The sequence below is a fragment of the Apostichopus japonicus genome, chromosome 13 (genome assembly GCF_037975245.1).
Source record: "Apostichopus japonicus isolate 1M-3 chromosome 13, ASM3797524v1, whole genome shotgun sequence".
NCBI lineage: Eukaryota > Metazoa > Echinodermata > Holothuroidea > Aspidochirotida > Stichopodidae > Apostichopus > Apostichopus japonicus.
Window position 1 is genome coordinate 23979511 of NC_092573.1, and position 22203 is coordinate 24001713.

A 22203-nucleotide genomic window follows, 5' to 3' on the forward strand; every position below is an offset into this window, starting at 1 on the left:
TAGTAGTAGTAGTAGTAATAGAACCCAATGGTTGGTGCGGAAGGTTGGTTATCCACTCTACATATCAATCTACCTAAGTACCACCTTCATCACTACACAAACATTCCCACATACACACATGCAAACAAACATACATGGATATAAGCATATGTAATCAGACGCAAACATAACCCAACAGATACATACATACATAAATACATACATACACACATACATACATACCACAAATTTTTTGTTTTGTGTCTAAAATCGTTTCTATCATAATGATTTCTTACGTGCAGCTTTGCTTTGTGTCTTTGCGAGGCTCATCAGTTCCTGAGCTCTCTGTTGTTTCCATCTGGTCAGGTGATCCAGGACGGAGAAGACCGTCTGAGCGCTGAGATGACTCTCCTCTCTGGCTTTACCATCGTCGTGTCTCAAGACAGCCAGTATCTCGTCTTGAATCTAAAAGTCAGATTATGACATAAATGCAAGACGGTGCTTTGCGGTGTCAGACAAAATTTGAATACTTGATTGGATCCTCCCCCTCTCTTTGTAAAAACATGTAAATGATTTCTGTTTGTGGACAAAGTATTTATGGCTAACCTCTGTCAGCAACAAAAACAATCAACAATACTCACTGAAACCAGTGATTTACCACAGCTGGTTATTAAAATTTTTTTTTAAAAAGCTTCAAATCAAGCATTTACAACTTGATCCACGATAAAGAAGACGTTGTGATGCCATTGGGCCGACAAGTTTCTTTAATGCAAACAAAACTTGTATGTGGGAGGAGGGCATTGTAACTTACTTCCAATAGCTGGCATAATTGGCTTCATAGGCAGAATTAGGTTTTAGCAGGGGTAATGAAAATCATCAAAAATGCTGCAAAAAATATGTCATTCTGCTCTTTAGAGATAAAGATGAGTATTAGTTTCATAAGTTTCCGATAATTACCTCTGCTTTTTGCTCTTGGTTGCTATCGATGAGAACGTGTTGCAAAATGTATGGCAACAGGAAGAGGGCGGTGTTTATGTCATGCTTGATGATGACACGACATGCTTTGAAGACTGTGGACGATTTCTCTTCTTTGACCTGTCAGTGACGAGATATGAAATTTGAATGATTTTATAGCAAACATCAGGGGCAAAGAAAGGTGCCAAAGGTATGTTGGGGTACACAGAAAGATCATTACCATTCAAGATGAACCCAGAAGTTGAAAGGGTTCACTCCTACAAGTATCTGGGTATTCACCTCAACAATAGCTTAACATGGGATGGTCACGTGGATGCCCTGGTAAAGAAGTTAAATACCAGGTTATATTGCCTCAGAAAGTTGTCAAATTTCAACGTACGTACCGATATAATGCAAATGTTTTATAATTCTATTATTTGCGGAGTTTGGAGATACTGTCTTATATGTTGGGGTGGGAATGTCACTAAAGTCGAGAAGGACCGTATCGATCACATAATTAGAAAAGCTGGGGGAGTCATTGGAGGTCAACAGCATACAGTCGACTCGGTGTACCAGTCACTGCTTCAAACAAGGCTAGATTCAGTTTGGAATGACTGTTGCCACCCCCTTCACTGTTATCTTAATGACAATGTAATTAACAGAGGCAGTGGCAGACTGAGACAGCCGTACACGAGAACTAATCGCTATAGTAACTCGTTCACTCCCCGTGCAATCAAACTTTTCAGTGTCAACTTACGTCGCTAGGCTGTTGCAATAATCTTTTATCTTGTCCTTGTCTTACTGTTTTTCATTCTCATTCTTTAATCTCCATCTGTATATATCCTGATTTATTTCCCTTTGCTCATATATTTTTGGACTGTTTTGAACTTTTATGTGCGAGACACTAATTTCCTTATTTGGAGCAATAAAGTTTTACTTACTTACTTAGATGGCTACAATTGAAAAATAACAAAATATGCCTACAATCAGGGGTAAACACAAGTTATATGTGAAAACAACAGACAGTCTGAAAATACACAACTCGAGAGAAAGAGCATTTCCAGTCAAATGAATTCAATCCCAGTAAATCCTGCTAAACAAGAAACCGGAGCTGTTGAGTTGAGACCAGCGATCTGCTGGGGACCAGGATATACTGACACTATGCACATGGGGGGGGGGTGTATGATAGGACAGGACTGAAGTCGTTTCCACTCACCATCATATTTACGAGGTGACCGGTCCAGAAACAGACCCAGTCCTTGTACGTGCTTCCCTTGGCGCTACGGTAGATCGGCTTGGGGACGTCCCTGGTGACCGAGGGGTTAGATGGGACGTACTTGGTGTGCAACAGAGGTGTTAGGATCTCTTGAATATGTTGGGGAAACTTTTGCCAAAGCTGTTGTCCGCTGCTGTAAGAGAAATGACAGGACGATACAGGATTGGTATATCTAAATTTTACTCGTTTAAAGAGAAATTTTTAATGTTTTAGTTTGCATCACAAATGAAAAAAAAGGAACCGGTTCAGGTCAGATAAGACGAGAGAAATGTTTTCTCCTTAATTATAATCATGAATTATAAAGAACATGAATAAATAAAAACTATGAATAACAAAACAGCATATACCCTGAAGTGACAGGATAGTGAGGAAACTATAGAGTAGCAGCTTTATGAATACTTAGTCTGATTAAAAAGTACATTTAACACGATTTTGAGTGGACCCGACGTTGAAATTCCCAGAAAGAATAGTGATAATTGAAATTTTTCTCAAATTCCTACTTTGTATAGATACAAAAAAAAATCACATCAAATTATGCCAAATTAAATGCCAGACTAAACCACAGCTGCTGTTCTGTGCAAGATTTGATAGAATATTTATTCGATCAGAACACATGAGGAGAATTAACCATAGGTTGCATTTTTCAGCTCTCTTGACCTCAACTTACTGAAACTTTATCTCTCCTGCAAGCAGACTGGTTAGTTTGGAAGAGTTGATTTGTTCAGACCTTGACATGTCTGTCTTGATCTGATAGTGATTTGGCTACTAGCTGTGTGAGGAGTTGCATAATAGACGAATAGGCAGCTCAACTAAGTTGCGAAAAGATGGGACTGATCACTCAGCTAACCAACTGTAGAAAACCTGCCGTTCAGTGCAAACGTCAGGTTTTTGGATGCAACCTATAGCTAATGGACACTTTCACGGCATGAAGACTAAATCTTAGTTTTGTTGCATTCAAGAAACAGTACGTTTGATGTCAAGACAAAGACTTCTCACCTGGACGTAGATTCTTTACTGCCACATTGGTAAACCTGTAGCATCTCTTGAATGGCGTAAGCCGAGCAGTCTTGAGCTCTTGTATCTGACGCTGCCAGGAATCCTCGGGCCAGTTCGATGATCAAGTCGTAGGCAAAGTTCATGTCGTCGACGTTGGTCTAAATAGATAAACGAGGAAACAATGACACGTAGAGTGAATTCTGAAAACTGAAAAATTGAAAGTCATGTATGTTTTGAAAAAGGTTTTGCTACACTTACAAACTAAATTATAACAAGCTTACTTTGAACTTGGCATTTGTTCTTGGTCGTATTTTCATTACTCGTTGTCTAAGGTGAGGTGTAAATCTTAACAGTGTTTTCCAACTTTAAAAAAACAAAACATATAATAAGGATGGATTTCATTGCTAATTGTAAAATTATTAATTAAAACAGATAATATTACCTTAAATACATTACAAAGGGGTAACATGCGACAGCATATCCACTTCATGCAAACATCAATAACTCGCATTTTACAGAGGGGTGTTACAAAACTCACGTAGACTTTAGTCCTGTGGTGCTTCTTACTGCTGGTGCCGAGGTCTAACAGGCCAGGGTCCACAGCCCCAAGAGCTCCCAGGCACTCACCAAACAGACTTTGGGCCTCTGAATTTGAGTCACGGCAGCCACTTAACAACTGGATTATGAAAAGAGCAACATATGAACTGGCTAACATAATTTGTGACATTGGTCAAAGTTTACAAAGTGTCAAGTGAAAGAATATGTGATGCTCAAGGGTACAAGCTGTATCAATCATAAAGAAATTGAATGCCCCCTCCCATCCCCCCCCACCATGAAATAAAACAAGAATCTTAGGTGAGGGACCACAAAGTTTCATAGCCTTTTCAATCATATCATATTGTAACCAATTGTTTCACATATTTGAACTTTGAAATCTTGGGGCAGCTTCCTTGTTTTTTGTATTAATTTAGAAATAAACCACTCGGTGAAATGATGCAATTAGTGTTTTCTAGAGAATTTGTCAATTCTATAATAGTTTTAGATTGAATCATTTCAACAAAGAAGAATTCCTTATCTCATAAGTCAAAAGGAGGGAAATCTGTTGGCCCTAATCACAGAAATGGTCCCCCTTCTTCATCATATTTTCACAAAAGGGTAAATTTTTTCGAAATAAATGATAATGGGGACCCTGGTTTTAATCACTCACCACTGAAAGCAGTTCTGTAATAATGGAGTCAACGTCCTCACTTCCCATCACAAACTCATGAAGCGAAGACTGGAAGTAAAAGGAATTTAAATATTAGTGTTACAAAGTCAACCGTAAGAAAGATACATCTGCCATTCCTCATGGAATGCTACCAAATGCACAGAAAACTGGAGACCTGTTCGATCAGGAACCATAATTCAGCTTAGGGTTTGATGATCACTGGACATACTAAATAGAACAATTAATTTGTCACTCTGTGCTTTGAATTATGGTCAATCAAAAAGCCTTTTACTAGTTTTATTTGGATTTGCTTCGCCTATCCATTACAGATCATTTGTCTATTGACTTCAGCACAAAGCTAGGTCTTACCTGATTTGTATAGAGCAGATCTCTCAATTTAAGACAGAGCATGAATCCTAATGTTTTTCTTTCTTTGTGTTGGTATCTTTAGGTTACATAGCCTATCCATTACAGTACACAGATAGGTGTCTTTGTCTACTAACTTCAGCACAAAGCTAGGTCTTACCTGATTTGTATAGAGCAGGTCTCTCAATTTAGACAGAGCATGAACCCTAACATCTACGCTGTCGTGAGCCACGCCCTTCATAGCTTCTCTGAGTTGATTTCGGACATCTGGCTGAGTGCTGTGGTGTTCTTTATGTCTCGCTATGACTTTATTGACTTCCTGTAATTCCACCAAGGATGGCATGAAGTACAACTCGCGGAAATGATCGCTGAATGTCTTTCTGTTGTTAGTGGAAGAGACAGAAATAGGAATGACCCAAGATGGTGTGTGTCAGACTGCATTCATATAACCAGCTTACAAAGAGAGGTTCAGCTTTAAAATGGACATTTTTATCAAATGGGTAACAACAGAATTGATATCATATTCAAGGCTTACTGAACGCTACTTATCGACCAACTTGCTTTTTCCTTTGGTAACAGGTAACCAGGGTAACCACAATAAACATTGTACGGAATATTGTGACAAGTTTACAAATGCCTTCTGCGAGTTATGTATGCGAAGTGTCTCGTCAAAATAATAAAGATTTAATACCGATCTATGTCAGCTTTTTACCAAACATTAATGTTTCAGTGGTGCTTTGGAAACATTAAGAGTGAGGAGAGGGACATTTCTGGAGTAGGTTCTAGAGATAGTTAAGACAGAGAAGAAACCAATGTTAACATATAATTTAAAGCTAATTTTAAGGAGGGGTGGGGGGGGGTAGGAAACCGTCCAGTACCATAGCAACGCATGGCCCCTCAGACATGATCAAAACCTGGTAAATGGTCACACTATCAGGAGGACTTTATACCTTTCTGCTCTTTACTTACTGGTTTTCAACGATGAGGAAGTGAAAGATGGCCGACACTTGAGACGGAAGTTCCTGCAAGAGCGGTAGAAGAGTGACTATGACCTGACTCAACATTGGTCCGAGGGCCGAGGGTTCCACGCTGATTACATAAACAGACGAGATCATCGCATCATAAATAAATGGATTCGTAAAACCAAATTAACATCTCAGGTAATTTCACTTCAGAGAAACTCTTGCACACACAGGCACAAGAACCAGACAAATACACTAGCATGAATTATTTATTATTCATGTAAAAGACAGAAAATTTGCAAGAAGCGAGTACTTACCTCCTGACATAACAGTCCCAGGCCCGGCATGAAAGGAGTGGGAAGCCATGTTCCTTGTACTGCAGCCCAATCTTCAGGGTCGTCATCACCTTCACCCTGACCCCTGTGATGTGTTTAGGACCCATCAGACGCATTATGCACACCAAACTCTCAAGAGCCTGATGAAAAAAGGCATGATAAACATCATCTCATCACCTTCTCTGTGAAACATCCCCCAAAAAAATACGAAAGAAAACTACGACAAAAGCATGTATGATGTTCAAAGAGGCCTTCGTAGCCTTTTTGGATAGTCCAGACAAAAGTGAATCTGTGACATCATAACGGTGTTTGTTCTTCAAACTTAAGACAAAATGTTCATTACAGATGTTAAATTAATTGCTCATCAAACTATGACGCACATAAGTATCCTTGCTTTATGCTTTGTTGTTTCAGGATTTAAATTAGGTCACATTTTTATAAATCAAAACATGGAAATAATCTATTTGTAAGCATTTTTCTTATAATCCCTATATCTAAACTATGCTCTGATTATAAAGTACTCTCTGAAAATAAGAAAGAAAAAAATTGATAAAAACTGACCAATTTCTTATCTTCCAGTGGGATGTGAGAATTGAGGAGCTGCGAATCGAAGAATGCTAGGATACCGAGCAGTCGGGGTTGTAGAAAGTCAGCCATATCCTCCGTTTGTGTTATTGGTCTCGGTCCATTGTAGCTGTCGTCCTTGGCAGCCAGCATTGCAAGTCCACTGAATACCTGAAGAAAACAATCAAAAATCGGTCTTAAACATCTTCCTTTTTTTTTTTTTAATCTGACAGGTGAAGAGACACAACAAAAGTACGGTGTGAAAGAAGAAACAAACAAACATGACATGAACAAATTAAGTCTACGTTGATCAACTCATGTCTGACGATTTCAACCGATGTGAATATTTGGACAATTCATCAAACAATGTGAGACAAGAAGTAAAATAACCACAATTTAATAAACCATAAAACATTCCTGTATTTGGAAAAAAAAAAATGTTTGTAGGATTTCAATGGAAAATTCATGCTTTCGTACGTACTTCTTGATGTTATTTACCAAAACATATTCCTATATGACTTCATCTTTGGCGGAAGGAGGCAAAGTAACCTGAAGGGAGTGGGTTGCCTTCTGTATGAAATTATGTGGAAAATTCAGATTTTATGGATATCAGTCATATGTGCTAAACCCATACACTAAACCTGTCCAACAGGGAATTGTGACAGGATTACAAATGTCAGGCAGGCTGTCTCTTAAATAACCTATTATTCTGTGTTTTTCTGTGTAAAAAACTTTATGCTAACAGAACATTAAAAATAGAGGTCTCTTTCGTGGATAAACGGTACTTTAGGTACTTCTGCTATCTGTGAGAACTATCCATTATCATTACACCGTTTAATGATTACAATACAATACTATTTTAATACAAATACTTTTCCACCCATTAATGTTCAAGACAAACATGTCAAGTTAATGACCTCTGACCTTTGAGTAGTTCTCACTGAGATGCAGCAGTAGTTCGTTGTGGAAGCTCTGGTAATCAATGTGCAACAGACTGCTGAAATCAAACTCAGTCTCTCTCTGCAAAATGAAAAAAAGACAACAAGATATGAGAGCTTTCAAGAGAAGACCGTGTAACCATGGCAATGGGTAATGCTCCAAGAACAAACTTATGTTGGTAAAAGTGACAACTTGAGAAACTTTCAAAATGACTGACAGGAGAAATTAGGTGATCCTCTTCCACGACATCAAGCATTCAAGAACATAATGTACAGTTAAGGATAACAGAGTGCTTAGACATTTTTCCCTTCCCTCGTCTCTCCCTCCCCTGTCCCCTCCCCTCCCCCATCCCCTCCTTCTACAGAATTCATACAGTTAAAAAGATTCTCTCTGGTAGCCGACTTTGAATGCTTTACCAAAATTACTGAAAATTTTCGGAATCTTTAAGCGACAACCACATCCTCATAGCAGTTTGTATCGCAAAGATATGCATTTGTTTTCAAAGTTTGTGATATTTTATGAATGCATGTGGCAACAGCTGAATGAATGTTTCCAGAACACCTCAGCTGAAAATGTCTATGTGTTACTTTATAATTTGTCAATCATTTATCCACAGAAGAGAAAAATATTTCTACAAAAAGAGATTTTGATGACATTCTAAATACAGAGAACCTTGGAAGCTTTAGTAAACATTCCAAGTGTATTAGGTAATAATCGACTACATAAAGCTTTTGAAGAGCATTTGCCCAGATGACATATCCCAGACGCCATACACTGATCTAACTGGAGTAGTTGAAGGTTTAGCAATTCAATGTAGATAACATTCAACCAATCGTTTCCTGGAGTTAGGGGCAAGATATTGAGATGAGGTTTTCAACTAGCAGTGAAGAATATTTTTCTCTTCAAGATATGTTTCACATTGTTTTGTGTTAGCCTAACACTTAAAATAGGCCTTACAGCCTATACCATTGAAAGCAAGTTTGTATTGTGTAACAGTAAAAGCACTTAATTCAGTCATTAATGGTACCAGCCTAATAATGGCATCAAGGGTTATGTGGACGTCATACAGCGATGGCAAAATGTCGATCACTCTATGAACCAATGAACTCTATAACCATAGAGACCAAGCTGGAATTGTAGTGAAGATGGCTGATGCTTACATGTACATAGAACAATGCCTTCTCAAGTTCATCTTTTGAGCAGTTGCGCACCAGGTAGGAAAAGACATACTTAAAGTTGATCACCAGTAGCTCTCGGTGTTTCTGACGATAGAATTTCAAACAAAATCAGATAAAGATGTAATCATCTTATTTCAAAGAATCTTATAAAGCAATTTGTATTGTAGATATTGTAAACTTTTCTCTCTTTTGCAATAAACTGATCTCCTTTCTTTCAATAAGTTACCTACAAAACATCTTCTTATCTGAACTTACCATTAATGTATTAAAGTGCAAAGGACAACTTCAAGAAGAAGAAGAAGAACAATAAAGAAATGATGCAGGAATTACTAACCATTTGCAGAAGTTCTCCAAGTACCCTCAACAAGGCTGTTGATACCTCAGAAGCTTTCTTTACCATCAGAGGTAAGACAAGCTTCAAATTTTTCTAAAACCAACAAAAACAATGCAACAATTATGATAAATGAGAAATGGCAGAAAGAGTACTTGGCAATAATCAAAACACGATGGGATACGAAAAATATGTACTAATACCAACGTGCTCTTAAAAATTCAAATTGTTTGTGAAACAATGACTATCTAAACAATGATTTGTGATAAATTTTTCTTGATTTGTTTTAAGATAAAATGTATCATGATAAAAATTTAAAAAAATTACAAAATAATAAAGTAGAAGGTAAAGGTAGAATGTGTTGACTTGCGGCTAACAGTAAAATATTGCTTAGCAACAGAAGCTGCCTTTGGGTTAAATTTACACCTCAATTGCCACTATCGATTCATATTCATCATCATTATAACAAATGTGACTAGAGGTGGCAGGCACTTGTTTGGTTTACTACTTAAGCCACGATACACCTTTTTAGTGAACAGATTATAACTATACCCTGGGCTATGGGCGATCCTGTTAGGATCCAAATATCAAACCATCTAACTTTTAATAACAGCAATATAAAAAGGCTCTTATCTTGTCAGTTTAGCAATTGTGTACTGTGGTGTCTCTACTTGGGTATTAAATGGCATATTGATCGGTGGTAGCATACAAACAACGTTTTATCTTACCGATAGAAATGTCTTGGTGTCGGCAAACTCTAGAGCGCTTGCAACGGTGTCAGCAATCAAGGTGATATCTGCCTTCTTTTTGTTCACTGCTTCCTCCATGGCATCAACTGTGAACTTACAGATTTGACCTTTGAACTTGGTGAAGAGATTTGGCAAGGTGAAACCTTTGGCTGTTGCGACTTCTTTCAACTGGACACGGAAGCAGAAAGTGGGAACTTGGGAATAATTTCAAACACCAATCAGCTTTTTGATTTGTGATTTGATTTCTGTCAAACATTTTTCTGCTTTAATGTATTACAATAAACAAGGAAGCAAAGGGTGATCTTTATCATCGTTTTACACAAGACAAACTCGTGTCAAGTTACTGAGATTGAAAAAGTCACGGTTTCCTACGGATCGTGTGGTGATTTTACGACACTGACTTAATAACAGTCTGCATAGTGCATGCTATATTAGTCACGCTGACTTCGAGATTTCTAGGCGTGAACGGTAATTTGTATAAAAAACACTAAAATACGGTACCAAAAATACCACCTGCAATCATTCTTGTTGAACAAAGGCTCACCTGGAGGAGAGCTGCAGCCTTCACTAGATTGGAGGATGAGAGAAGGCTGTCTAACAAACTAATTATAACCACCAATAAGAGTTCACCATCAGCAACTCTAAGGAAAACAAGAAAATGAATGTTTGGCTCATCATGACCCTTCCCCATGGAAATATGTGAAGATGTACTTGCGGGAGAGTCTCAAAACTTGAACGTTTTAACTTGATTAAACAATGTATTCTTCTTTAATAATAATAAAAACTGGCAAAAGAAAGCAAAGTACAAATGAAAAAACACCTCGGGTCACAGCAAACTATTCTTTGAATTTGCCAACTTTTGAATAGACTAAAGAACTTGACTAATGATGATCTATTGTGTTGTCTCAGTTGACCAATTTAGACCAGCGGTTCAACTAACCCCGGACTACATACAGAAAGCCTACTTAAATCGTCAACTTTAATACTTTGTTAGGAGCAGATAAAGTTAGAGATATTCGATTGACAACAGTTTGGCTACAAAATCTACTGCGAAGTAGAGTTCAGCAATGCACGGTTTGTTGGAAAAAGATAAAGGCAACAATATTTTGAAAAAACAAACAGTAGAACCAATATGCCTTTTTCATGGTTTCCATGGTTTCAATTGGTTGCTATGGGGCAAAGTAAATGATTGAGAAGACAAACGAGTCAAGTAGGTCTACAGCTCCATGAGTTTTACTACGTCAGGGAAGGTAAAGGGGGAAGGGTAGAGGGTAGGGTAGGGGGCGGGAGGGGGCAGTGAGGGTTGAAAGTACTATGAAATGCAATGACATCCTTGACTGACCGACAGCTTACCTGCCCAATTCTCCAAGCATCATTACCACACTCTCTGCTAGTCTGCAGTCGGAGGCAGCTTTGGCAGAATCGAAAGCTGACTTGAGTTTTGAAATGACAGCCTTGATGTTGCTGCTGCTACAAGGCTTACCACTGTTCACCAGAAACTTCAGTCTTTTCCTGAAAAATTAAAATGAAATTAAAAAATGATGGTCAAGAACAAATTTTGAAATCTAAGAGTCCTTACTTCATTAATACTACATTATTGGTTAGTGTGGAAGCACAGATTGTAAGTTTGCGATAAGATTGTAATTTGTATTTTTATGACAATGACCTGTTCCCTGTGTAAAAGCTTAGATCTCCACCATTTGGAATATATGATCATCTGACACACACAATTCTCACACAACCAAACATTTCAGGTTTATTAACAGAGACAAGGAGATGACCTATTTGGGTTTTTTATTACCACGCCGACACGGAAGTTAGCTACCTGAATTCGTCCCGAACTTCCTGCTGTTTATCTGTACTCAGCTCCATGCAGGCTTTGACCACCTTACTTACGGCAGTGTTGGGATGTTGAAGATCCAAGTGCTGGAATATACTCGGTAAGTTTCTGATAAAAGCTGCAAAGAAAACATAGAATTGTTTTGAAGTCAAAGTGCTCATCTACCTATTAAGCCTCCATAGGTAAACGTATCAAGAAATAGAGAAGAGCTCCTGAAGAGGATCTTATGAGGATAATCACAAGATGCAGAAGTAAGAGAAGAGCCTGACCTGACGAGGATCTTAAGAGGATCATGACAAGATGTAGATAAAGAGGAGAGCCTGACATGGATCGTAGAGGATCATGACAAGCAGAAACAGAAAAGAGCCTGAGGAGGATCTTATGAGGATAATCACAAGATGCAGAAGTATAGAGAAGAGCCTGACCTGACGAGGATCTTAAGAGGATCATGACGAGATGTAGATAAAGAGGAGAGCCTGACATGGATCGTAGAGGATCATGACAAGCAGAAACAGAAAAGAGCCTGAGGAGGATCGTATGAGGATCTTAACAATATGCAGAAAATAACAGAAAAGAGCCTGACCTGACGAGGATATTAAGAGGATCATGACAAGATGTAGATAAAGAGGAGAGCCTGACATGGATCGTAGAGGATCATGACAAGCAGAAACAGAAAAGAGCCTGAGGAGGATCATATGAGGATCTTAACAATATGTAGAAAATAACAGAAAAGAGCCTGACCTGACGAGGATATTAAGAGGATAATCACAAGATGTAGACATAGAGAACAGCCTGAGGAGGATCGTATGAGGATCATAACAATATGTAGAAATAAAGAAGAGCCTGATGAGGATCATCATAAGATGCAGACTGACATTCTTGATCCTCTTCTATAAGAAGACACGTTACAAATGCAAAAGACACAAAGACTAAAATACAGACAGGTTCATGAGTACTTGACCATGTCAATGAAAGAGGGAGATGAGATTTGTAATTGAGATATATGACAGTCTTAGGTGACAGTGACAGCAAGAGTAGAAGTGAAGAGAAAACCAAGCAGGTGATCCTGCTAGTAATAAGAGAAATGAAATCGAAAGAAATCGAAAGAATATATCAAATATACCAAATCTATCTATCGAATCAAATTGACTCGTTTATATATCGAAAGAATATATCGATATTCGATAAAAAATATATCGAAAGAATATTGAAATATGATCCCCTTACATATATAAATATATATACATTAAGTTACAACTGACTGTCACCTACCTAATTTAGTATCTGCTTTTCTCGACAACAGAGCGAGGAAGGGAGAGACAACTCTGGCTTCTATGTGCTCTGCTGGTATTGAGTCTCCTGTACAAACACTGCAGACTATCTCTGGTAGAGGCATAGATTTTTGATTCGGTTCAACGTTCCTGTAGAATCATTTAATAGAATTTTAATGGTTGGTGGTGGTTAACTTCTGATGATTTAAGACAAAATAGCTCCCCCAGCATGACCATGACCCTATTAAGGAAAGTGTATTGGTCTGCCTAGTAGCCTTTTGTGCACTAACATCTTCCCACCCTAACCACATGACAGCAGTTTTTAATTGTCTGAAATATTTTTCATCCCATATGCTACTGTACCTTATATATTTTTTAGGTCGTGGAAATTATGGAAATTATTTTCTAATTACTGACGACTCTTCATTATCCAAGGCAACCATCTATAGATGTAGGGCATGAGACACCAAACACACAATACTATTACGTATCGAAACAATACAGTGTGCAACCAAAGAAACAACACTATTACGTATGGAAACATGTATCATCGTTACCAGTTCAAGGAGCATTGCTTGTTGAGAACACAGAGGATAGGGCCAACGACTCTGGCCAAAGATTCAGCGATGGCATCAGAACATCCATCCACATGAGGCCTGGGTGGAAGAAAACCATGAAACAGCTTTCTCGTTTACAATCAAAATTTCTGATTAGCAATACAGGTGTTTGCTTAAACGCATATATGATTAGATTCATCAAGTTTTGAAAAAGGAAATGTTGCCTTTGATTAAACATGACAACGGCCTGAAATAATCCTGTTCACCCCAAAACGAAATTTGACAGATTTTATTACGATAAAAATTCTTTATCAGCGACATCTCCACTGTTCAACAGGGAGATTATTTAAGAGCTTGAATGCTTAACAAAACTATATATTCGGTACACCAATTAACTAATTAATTAATTTGCATCGTAATTAATTTGATTCTCCCAACGATCTTCACGATGTTCGCCAGTGTACTCACAGAACGATATCCTGCAGGAGATGGATGTAGTTAGCTCCGAGATGAAAGAGAAAAAACTGGAATGAGTTTAGTCCAGCCTTGACGACCACTTCAGATTTATCAGACTATCAAAAGGAAAAGGTCAGGAGGAGGTCACTGTTAAGGGCATGTCAGTTTCTTCAGTCATTGAAGTTATTTCTAATTTCACCACAACTAAAAGTTGACTTTAATAGACCATTTCAAATAGAAAAGTCAAACAGACGAAAGTCTGGATCAATATCAAAGAAAAGAGATTATCTTTGAGAGATTGTGTGACACTGTAGTGCCTACTGTGTGAGACTGCACAGCACAAAAGATTACGTCCCACGCAGCGCCTAGCTGCAGTTTCTGCAGCCACCTCAGCATTCTTCTCATGACACATCGCCTTAAAAACACCTGTTATCATATTTGGCAAAATGGCTTGAAACTTGTGTACAGAAAGGGCTTACTGATGAACACAATGATGATTATTGAACAACAATTGGTTACTAGGCAACAATGAGTCCTGTGCCAATATGTTTAAAAGAAAAAATGTTGTGATTTCTCTCAAAATATGGGTTTTCCTGTCTGGGGTAGTTTCTAACTAAACTTTGATCAAAGACAAACAAAAAAGAGCGCTCTTTAATAATTTGTAATGTTCAATGCTAACAGTTTCCCGCGAGTGGCTTAAAATATCGGAGTATTGCAAATAAAATCAACATGTACCATTCGTTCACACTGAAATGTTTTCCACCCTGGGTCATTTAGTCACATTTCATTAGTAAAGAAAGTGTCATAAAATGCTGCATTGAAACAATGAGAGTCAATGTTAAATTGTACATTTTACATTCTGTGTCTTGTTGGTTCCTAATCATGTTATGCAACATTCTGATATGCATAAATTAGGAGAGACTTACCAATGCTGTTCTTAAGATAATCAACCTCCATTTTGGGGCTACAGACTTGGGAAAGAGGGCCAGATATTTTAGACAAGTTGCAATGGATTCATCATCTGTTGGAAAATCAGAAATGAATTGTTTATCTGCATTTGCATAAATATGACAATAAAGTAATTCCTAAAACTGCTTTCAAGTTAAAAATCCTGAAAATATTTCTCCTGCACAAAATTGGACAAATATTTCAAGAACAGAAAATTGTATTCTGAGAGTTTGCAGTACAAGGTGATCATATACTTTGAACATATGTGACCCTTTTCAGTCTTCTGTAGTGTATCTGGGGGCAATAATGAATTACTGATTCCACTTAAATCTAAGCTAGACCTTTAACTTTAAGCTGTTCACTATTTCCAATATTTAATTTGGAATCTATCCTGATTTAATTATTCTTCACCCCCCAAAAAATAATAACTTTATTCCCTAGCTCCTAATGCTTTGTAAGTACCTCAATCTTTTGTAACTTGATAGAAACTCAGCTTATTGAATGTGATTTCTAACGAGAAATAACAGTACACATCAAATCTGGATATTTGGGATTACCACATATCACCCACTATTATTATAATGTTCACATTTTTTTTATGGTGGGAGCAGCTGGGGGGGGGGGGTGATTAAACTGTTATTTCCTAATCTTTAACTCCTTCTCTAAACGTACGTATAAACTGTCTTGGTCTGCTATAAACTGGTTTCGAGTTGTACAAATTACCCTACTACCCATGGCACAAAGGTTTTGTAGCTAACAAAATTTATATATTCTTAATAGCTTGCTGCTAACTTGCACCAGGTTTCCTACTTTGGAATGTGGAAAGTTAAAATTGTTCAATATGCAGAATAACACAAGACATCGTTGTCTTTTGTGTCAATAATCAAGACTGTCCTACAAGGGCGTAGGAACCGGGGGGGCTGAAAAATATGGTGGGGTGGAAGTATCATTCCGCCCCCCTGCTTCGCAAGTCAGAAAACCCCTTTTTCATTTCCAAATGAGAAAAAAATCTCATTTGGAGCACCAAATTGCATCTAAGGCCAGGTGAAAATGCAAAATTATTTACAAAATGGAGTGGGTGTGTTAAGTGTGCTATATTGCACCAAATTGCATCTGAGGCCACCTGGTAATGCAAAAAAAAAAATCCAAAGGGGAGGGGGACACCCCCTCCCCTTAGACCCCTCCCCCAGGCCGGCCATCAGTCTTCAGCCCCCCCACTCAAAAGTCCCTTCCTACGCCACTGCTGTCCTATCACTATACTATGAAAATCTGGCAAAGGGCTGCAAAAAAAATTATGAAAGTCAGAAGATTCAACCTCCAACTTTTTGAAGTGGTCATCTCCAACATTTTAAATTTGGTCAGCTCAGATAAAATGGCCGACTAACATGGTCAAATGGAAGAACCAGCAAAAATATCTGTATTTTTTTTCTTTAAAGGCACGATCAATTTACACTACATGCAGAGCATCAGTGTTTGATTCCTCTCATATCCGGTAAACTGTATTTTTTTTCTAAAACAAAAGTTAAATTCCTATGTCTGTCTGCATCACAGTGAGTATAATTACCTATTTTGCTGTTGACTTCATTGGAGAGCAGGGCTACCTCTTTGTCATCAGAGAAGTCACCACTAATCTTCAGATCCATCCAGTTGGAATGAAACTGTTGATAATAGGAGTTTTCAGAAAAACCATAAGAAACAAGGGGGTGTCATAATTTGAAATTATGCTTTTGGGAAGAAACTAAAAAATGCATCGTTAGTTTATCAGGAAAACCCAGCAAAAATTCTTTTACCCAAATATGACAAGAAATCTTCATTTTTAAGATAATTATATCACACACACACAAATTTCAATTCTATATGACATTTCTTGTTCTTGAGTAGAGAGGGGGGGGGGGTGGGGGGTGTCAAACAGAAGGAAGAATGTGGTGACAGAGCAAACACAAAAGCACCAATGTTCATGGTCTACATTCAAAACAGCTTTATCATCATTGCATGAATAAATAACAACAAACAAACCAAGACTACACACTTACCGGTAACCATGGAAATGAGAGAATCCAACAGCATTCATGGCTGACTTTTGGCAATGACCGCATTCCATCTGAATAGGGTTAAAGATGGAGTAGCTTGCAGTACTAACTTGATGACTAATAACAGAAACTCATATGTTGTTGTAAACAGCATCGGATCAGTTTGTGTAAAGGCTGTTTACTTCTTCCTCAGCCAGGTTTAATACCCACTAAACTCTCTAGAAAATCTGGTAAATGCCGGATTCTTCATCTTTGATCGGATATTAATATGTTTCACCTATTGAGGTCTGACCACTCAACTTTGTAGCAGTTCCCTGCAGTTATATGATCATATTGGATATTTACAATCTGACATTTCATCAACAATGGTGATGATCACCTTGTGATTGTGAATGGCACTAGAACTACATATAGTAATATCATACTGCAGGTTAGAAAAGAATTGCCATTCAAGAACCACTCGCTGTGATGTATTTTTTGAAGTGGTTTTGGGGTGGAGTCCCCTTACATTTGTTATAAGATAGATTATAGTCAACTTTGACGGCTATAATGCCAAAAAAAAAAAAAATATGTCTCCAAATCTTCACACCCCTGAAACACTTTACTTGCTAGAATTTATTCTGAAAGGTTGCTCCATCTACCAAGCCATTACTAAATTATGTTAAACTCAGCATCTGCCACAAATGACGAATAACTTATTATACAATACTTACCTGAAGTCGACATCAACAGCCCGCCACAGTCTGCAACAACAGAGAACACTCTAGAGAATACCTCCTTGTCTGTCGTTTTTTGAAGTTTCAATGTTCTGACCAATACTGATAAAACTTGCTGTAAATCTTCTAAGGAATACCACATCAGTGGATGCTGTTTTCCTTCTTTAGCAGTCTGAGGTCTAGCAGTTTTGATTCTATCATCAATGGTCGCACAGCTGTACCTGATAACCTTCAGCACAGTGTGCAATCCTGTTAAGACCGACATGACTTCAGCATCTATCTGTGGATGTTTCAAAGAGAAGAATTGCAAATGTTGAATTTTGGCTAAAGCAGTTATTTGTGTCTGGTCAACAGTTTTTGGCAATTTTGTCAAACCTATGAGTATTTTGCTCAAACTGGGATTGACCACTCATAGAAACCCTCCATTGAACATTTATTTTTTGCACCAAATGGATCGATGACTTGAGCAAATAATGAATGACTCCTTCAAGTATAGCCTTTTGTTCTCCGGTTTTTTTATTTTTTATATTACTAATAATCATTGCAAAGCAAATCAGAATCTTTTCAAAGTGGTACTCTTACCTTTGTTATCGGAAATGAATATTTCTTATTATAGATTGCCAGCCATTGCATTATCAAGTAAATGAATGAAACAAATGTGGAGGGAACAACTCAGCTTTCATGAAATTTCATTCACGATGACAGAATGCAATGTTACACAAAATCAGAGGGGAAAATAAAATAAACAAGAAACAAATAAATTATATAGACTGGGGTGTTCTCTACCTACCATATTTCCAGCCTGAAATGTTGCTTGACAGAGCTGTTTGAATTTCATTTTCAAATGTTGAAAAGTTGGAGATGAAATCTCCAAATCCTGGTAAGATTCTGAGGTTGTATGGCTCTGAATATTGCTGGCAAAATAATTAAAGAAATGAAAAATCGAACAAAGAGAGCAAAAATATGATTTAAATTAAATCAGCAGTCCTTTTAGCTTTTACATAATGATATGACTTGATGGCATGCTATGATCAATCTATATATATATATAGATACTTAGCAAAGACATATATATATAGCTTTCATTGACTTAGGATAACATTCACTACAGCTGTACTTATTGGGCTATTAACAAGGTAGACAGAATTTGACAGTTATAACCTTTGACCTACACCACGAATGGTGAGAACTTAAGTACACACCAAGCAACTGATACACACAAAGTATGAGATCCATCTAAGCAGCATGTCCAAAAGCCAGATGTTTACAAAATGGATACTCAAATAAAACACCACATATGACCACACAAATTCCTTCGTCTTGCATCAAGAAATGAGGAAACGATACTGTTGCCTTCATTCGAGCTGTTACCGACTCGTCCACTGACCTCTTTGTGGTTTTTGTCCTCGATAATCTGCCTTTTCTCTCTGTTTTCTCATCGCCACTAACATCACTGGATTCTGAGGTAACTACCGGCACGAGGGAGACGGCTCCCTCTATCGATTTAGTTTCCAGAATATCCTCGCATCCCGATAACTCCAGTAGAATGATAGCAACCAATGGCTTAACAAACTACTTGGAGAAAAAACAACAAAACATAGAAAATTCGTCGACAATAATCGGTTCGTCATTAGTCCAAAACCAAACTAACATTTAAGAAATTGGAGATAGTTCAGTTGTGTCATTTTGTACATCAGAGGCTTCTGAATTTCTACCAGTGGGTTCAGTTGTCATGGAAACGATCAATTTTCTACAAACATGGTATACTAGCTCTGTCCACATTTTTTTTGTACATTATATCTCTTTGTTGGTTTTAATATTTCACGATGGCCAAAAATTAAATTACAAAAATGTTACGTTTAGAAAGAATAATACTGAACTCAAACATACCACTTCATTATCGACCTTCTTGGAAAGTTCTAGTTTTCCTAAACCTTCAATGATAAAGGAGCTAAAGTCGCTTAGCGCGATCGGACCGGAAGATGTCTGGACGGTGAATCCTGATGGCAAGGTGGCAGCCATGTAAATAGCCACACCAGATATGGACTCTAGTAATTTATCTGAAAACAAGTGAATCAATTTCAAATTTCAAAAAGATTGCTCTTAAATTTTAAGCAAACAAATGGATTCAATTAATATGCGTATATTAATTCAAATCTCAAAAGGGCATGTATAAGTCATGAAGCTAAATTTCTCTCTTCTGAAACAAAAGGAAACCTCTCAGCTGCTCAAGAACAGTTTAGTGGATGTTTAATTTAAGGGGGGGGGGGGGGGGGGTGGAGGGAGGGGTGAAGGAAGAGGATGGTTAGTGTCTGTGGCTTTTCATGGAAACTGTTCTTGAACATTTCTGCTCTTTTTTTCACTTTGTTTATAATAATAGTCACAAAGATTTATAATGCACATGTATCCACACGGAAAAGGCGGCTCAAGGCGCAAAATACCAATGAACTCCTACAAACTTAATGTAAAGTGCCTATGAGTTTGTTATGAGTGAGTTTTAAGCTTGGTTTAAAGGGGGAGACACTCTTAGCCGTCTTGATTTCAAGTGTCACATTTCACAATCCCGGTGCAGCGAACGAAAAGGGATCTATTCCCCCAAGATTGGTTGGATTTTGATTCCTGGATAAGTAGCTTGTCATTCAAACGAAGATTACAAGTCGAAATATATTCTTGAAGCATATGGCCTCTTCATAGAATATATCATACATTTTGAAAATTTCCTCAGTATCGAACCTACTATGAAGTACAGGTTTCATGCAATAAATGCAACAGTTTTATTATTTCATTCTTACTGTTTGATTTCCAATTCTATTTTCCAGATACATTAACAGATATGCACACAAAGCACTAACCAGTTCTAACAGAATCCAATCCGTTTTGTGGAATCGTTTCAGCGATTACCTCTAAAAGCATTTCCAAGAGAGATTGCATCGAGCAGATGGACGGCTTTCCTGTGAAGGTTTCTACAAACAGAGCATCGAGACACTTGGCGAGAGATTCTTCGAAAGCCTCCTGAACTCTGTGAAAGCAAAATATATATTTTGTCATTATAAGATGGGAATAAAGAAGTTATTGAAAACAGAGCAAAATGTCTGAAACCAGCAAAGAAAAATTTATAGAACCTTTTTGTAACATTTCATAATTTTAAAGTTTATTTCTTCTTGAAAAGAGTCACATGCCAGAAACATATCTACAGATATCACTTAGATAGTATCCTTGGAAGGGTAAGGAAGGAGGTGGCCTTTGGGGAGGGGATCGGGGTCGGATATTGGATATTGGATTGTCCACTACAGGGCTCTAATATTAACACCATAAAACTATAGATCTCACATCCAGTACTGGCATGCCAGGCAGAATTCCTATTCGGTTATTGCCCTGGGAAATCACAATCCTATCCTTAGCATTGAAACCTAAATAGCTCAGCAACGGCATAACCATCACATCTTTCATACATTTAAATCATTTATCAGTAATTTGCATGCAAGTAGACTTACTCCACGAATGGGTCGTCCTGATGTGACACTAGAATTAGATTTAAACTCCCGACTAAGAGATCTGCAAAGTACTCCTGAAGCTCCACAGGGGGATTGTTACCCTGCTCCAACAGGGAACCCATCAGATGCAAAGAGACCTGCCCAAACAAAGAAAGGAAAAATCAGCTGTTTTATGACTTGCATAGGTCAGCAGTCTTCTAAAACCTTAGGTCCATGGTCCAGGCAGGAACTTCCATGAGAACTGAGCCACAAACCACCAGAAACCCACCCACCCCCCCTCCCCGCCCTTTCCACCCCTTAGAATGCAATATTGGATAATGGATGCTGGCAAGCTCCAACAACTGAAGAGAAATTCTCCGAGACCGACCGGAAATTGTTTGCAACACACTTTTGGCTCACATGCCATAGTTTAAAGAACGTAGGTGCAGTTAACAACAAAGAAGATAACAAAATTATTACAAAGGGGATTAGACAGCCCTGGCCTTCTGCTGTCATGTGAGAAAGACAATCTGAATAACCATGACTTGTAGATATACACAAGGGCTTCTTGCTTTGATAAACATTTTGCTACAATCTACAAGTCAATTAGGTAATATATATATTTCAAAGTGAATGGTCACCATACGTGTCAATAACGCATCGATACAGAAAGGGGCTAAAAACATGATTTTTGAGGTCTCATGTAGTGTTAAAAAACTTTGTTAATCACTGCTCTAGCTAAGTGTTTTATGTGCATATCCTGATATTTCATGTTTATTTAAAAAACCTCACTTCTTTGATAGGAAGGTGACACTGTTCCAGTTGACAGCATAAAAGAGCCCACAGGAATCCTGTGTGTTTGGCAAGAAAGATACCGCCATCTTGAACCATCTTCTTGAGAATGTTACTGTTAATAAATCAAAACCACACCGTTACACGACAGTGACGACACCCAGACTGTGGTGAGAAGATCAACCCAACAGTCTTAGCAGTTGCACATCATAATCATCTCTGATCTTTGCACTTTCCAGAAAGACTATAAAAATAATTTATAACAAAAAATAAAAAAATGAACG

The 22203-nt window shown here is 37.8% G+C and overlaps 1 protein-coding gene across 4 annotated transcripts in view; it reads right to left on the reverse strand.

Annotated features, from left to right (window-relative positions):
* LOC139978362 (serine/threonine-protein kinase ATR-like) overlaps positions 1-22203 on the reverse strand; it is a 47339-nt gene that overhangs the window by 19902 nt on the left and 5234 nt on the right. For 3 of the 4 annotated variants that reach the window (XM_071988505.1, XM_071988504.1, XM_071988506.1), the window contains exons 8-37: positions 21920-22034; positions 21149-21285; positions 20507-20673; positions 19545-19714; positions 19042-19226; positions 18445-18568; positions 17652-17934; positions 16942-17009; positions 16473-16566; positions 14887-14981; positions 13973-14076; positions 13505-13603; positions 12949-13097; positions 11662-11794; positions 11190-11348; positions 10381-10477; positions 9816-10004; positions 9091-9183; positions 8739-8840; positions 7564-7659; positions 6637-6810; positions 6058-6215; positions 5748-5867; positions 4939-5158; positions 4413-4481; positions 3744-3881; positions 3206-3363; positions 2150-2342; positions 937-1074; positions 276-444 (exon numbers count right to left, since the gene is read on the reverse strand). In XM_071988505.1, the coding sequence (XP_071844606.1) occupies positions 276-444; positions 937-1074; positions 2150-2342; positions 3206-3363; positions 3744-3881; positions 4413-4481; positions 4939-5158; positions 5748-5867; positions 6058-6215; positions 6637-6810; positions 7564-7659; positions 8739-8840; positions 9091-9183; positions 9816-10004; positions 10381-10477; positions 11190-11348; positions 11662-11794; positions 12949-13097; positions 13505-13603; positions 13973-14076; positions 14887-14981; positions 16473-16566; positions 16942-17009; positions 17652-17934; positions 18445-18568; positions 19042-19226; positions 19545-19714; positions 20507-20673; positions 21149-21285; positions 21920-22034 (4196 nt within the window). The remainder of the gene's footprint in view (positions 1-275; positions 445-936; positions 1075-2149; positions 2343-3205; positions 3364-3743; positions 3882-4412; positions 4482-4938; positions 5159-5747; positions 5868-6057; positions 6216-6636; positions 6811-7563; positions 7660-8738; positions 8841-9090; positions 9184-9815; positions 10005-10380; positions 10478-11189; positions 11349-11661; positions 11795-12948; positions 13098-13504; positions 13604-13972; positions 14077-14886; positions 14982-16472; positions 16567-16941; positions 17010-17651; positions 17935-18444; positions 18569-19041; positions 19227-19544; positions 19715-20506; positions 20674-21148; positions 21286-21919; positions 22035-22203) is intronic. The other variant, XM_071988507.1, reaches the window with a different exon arrangement.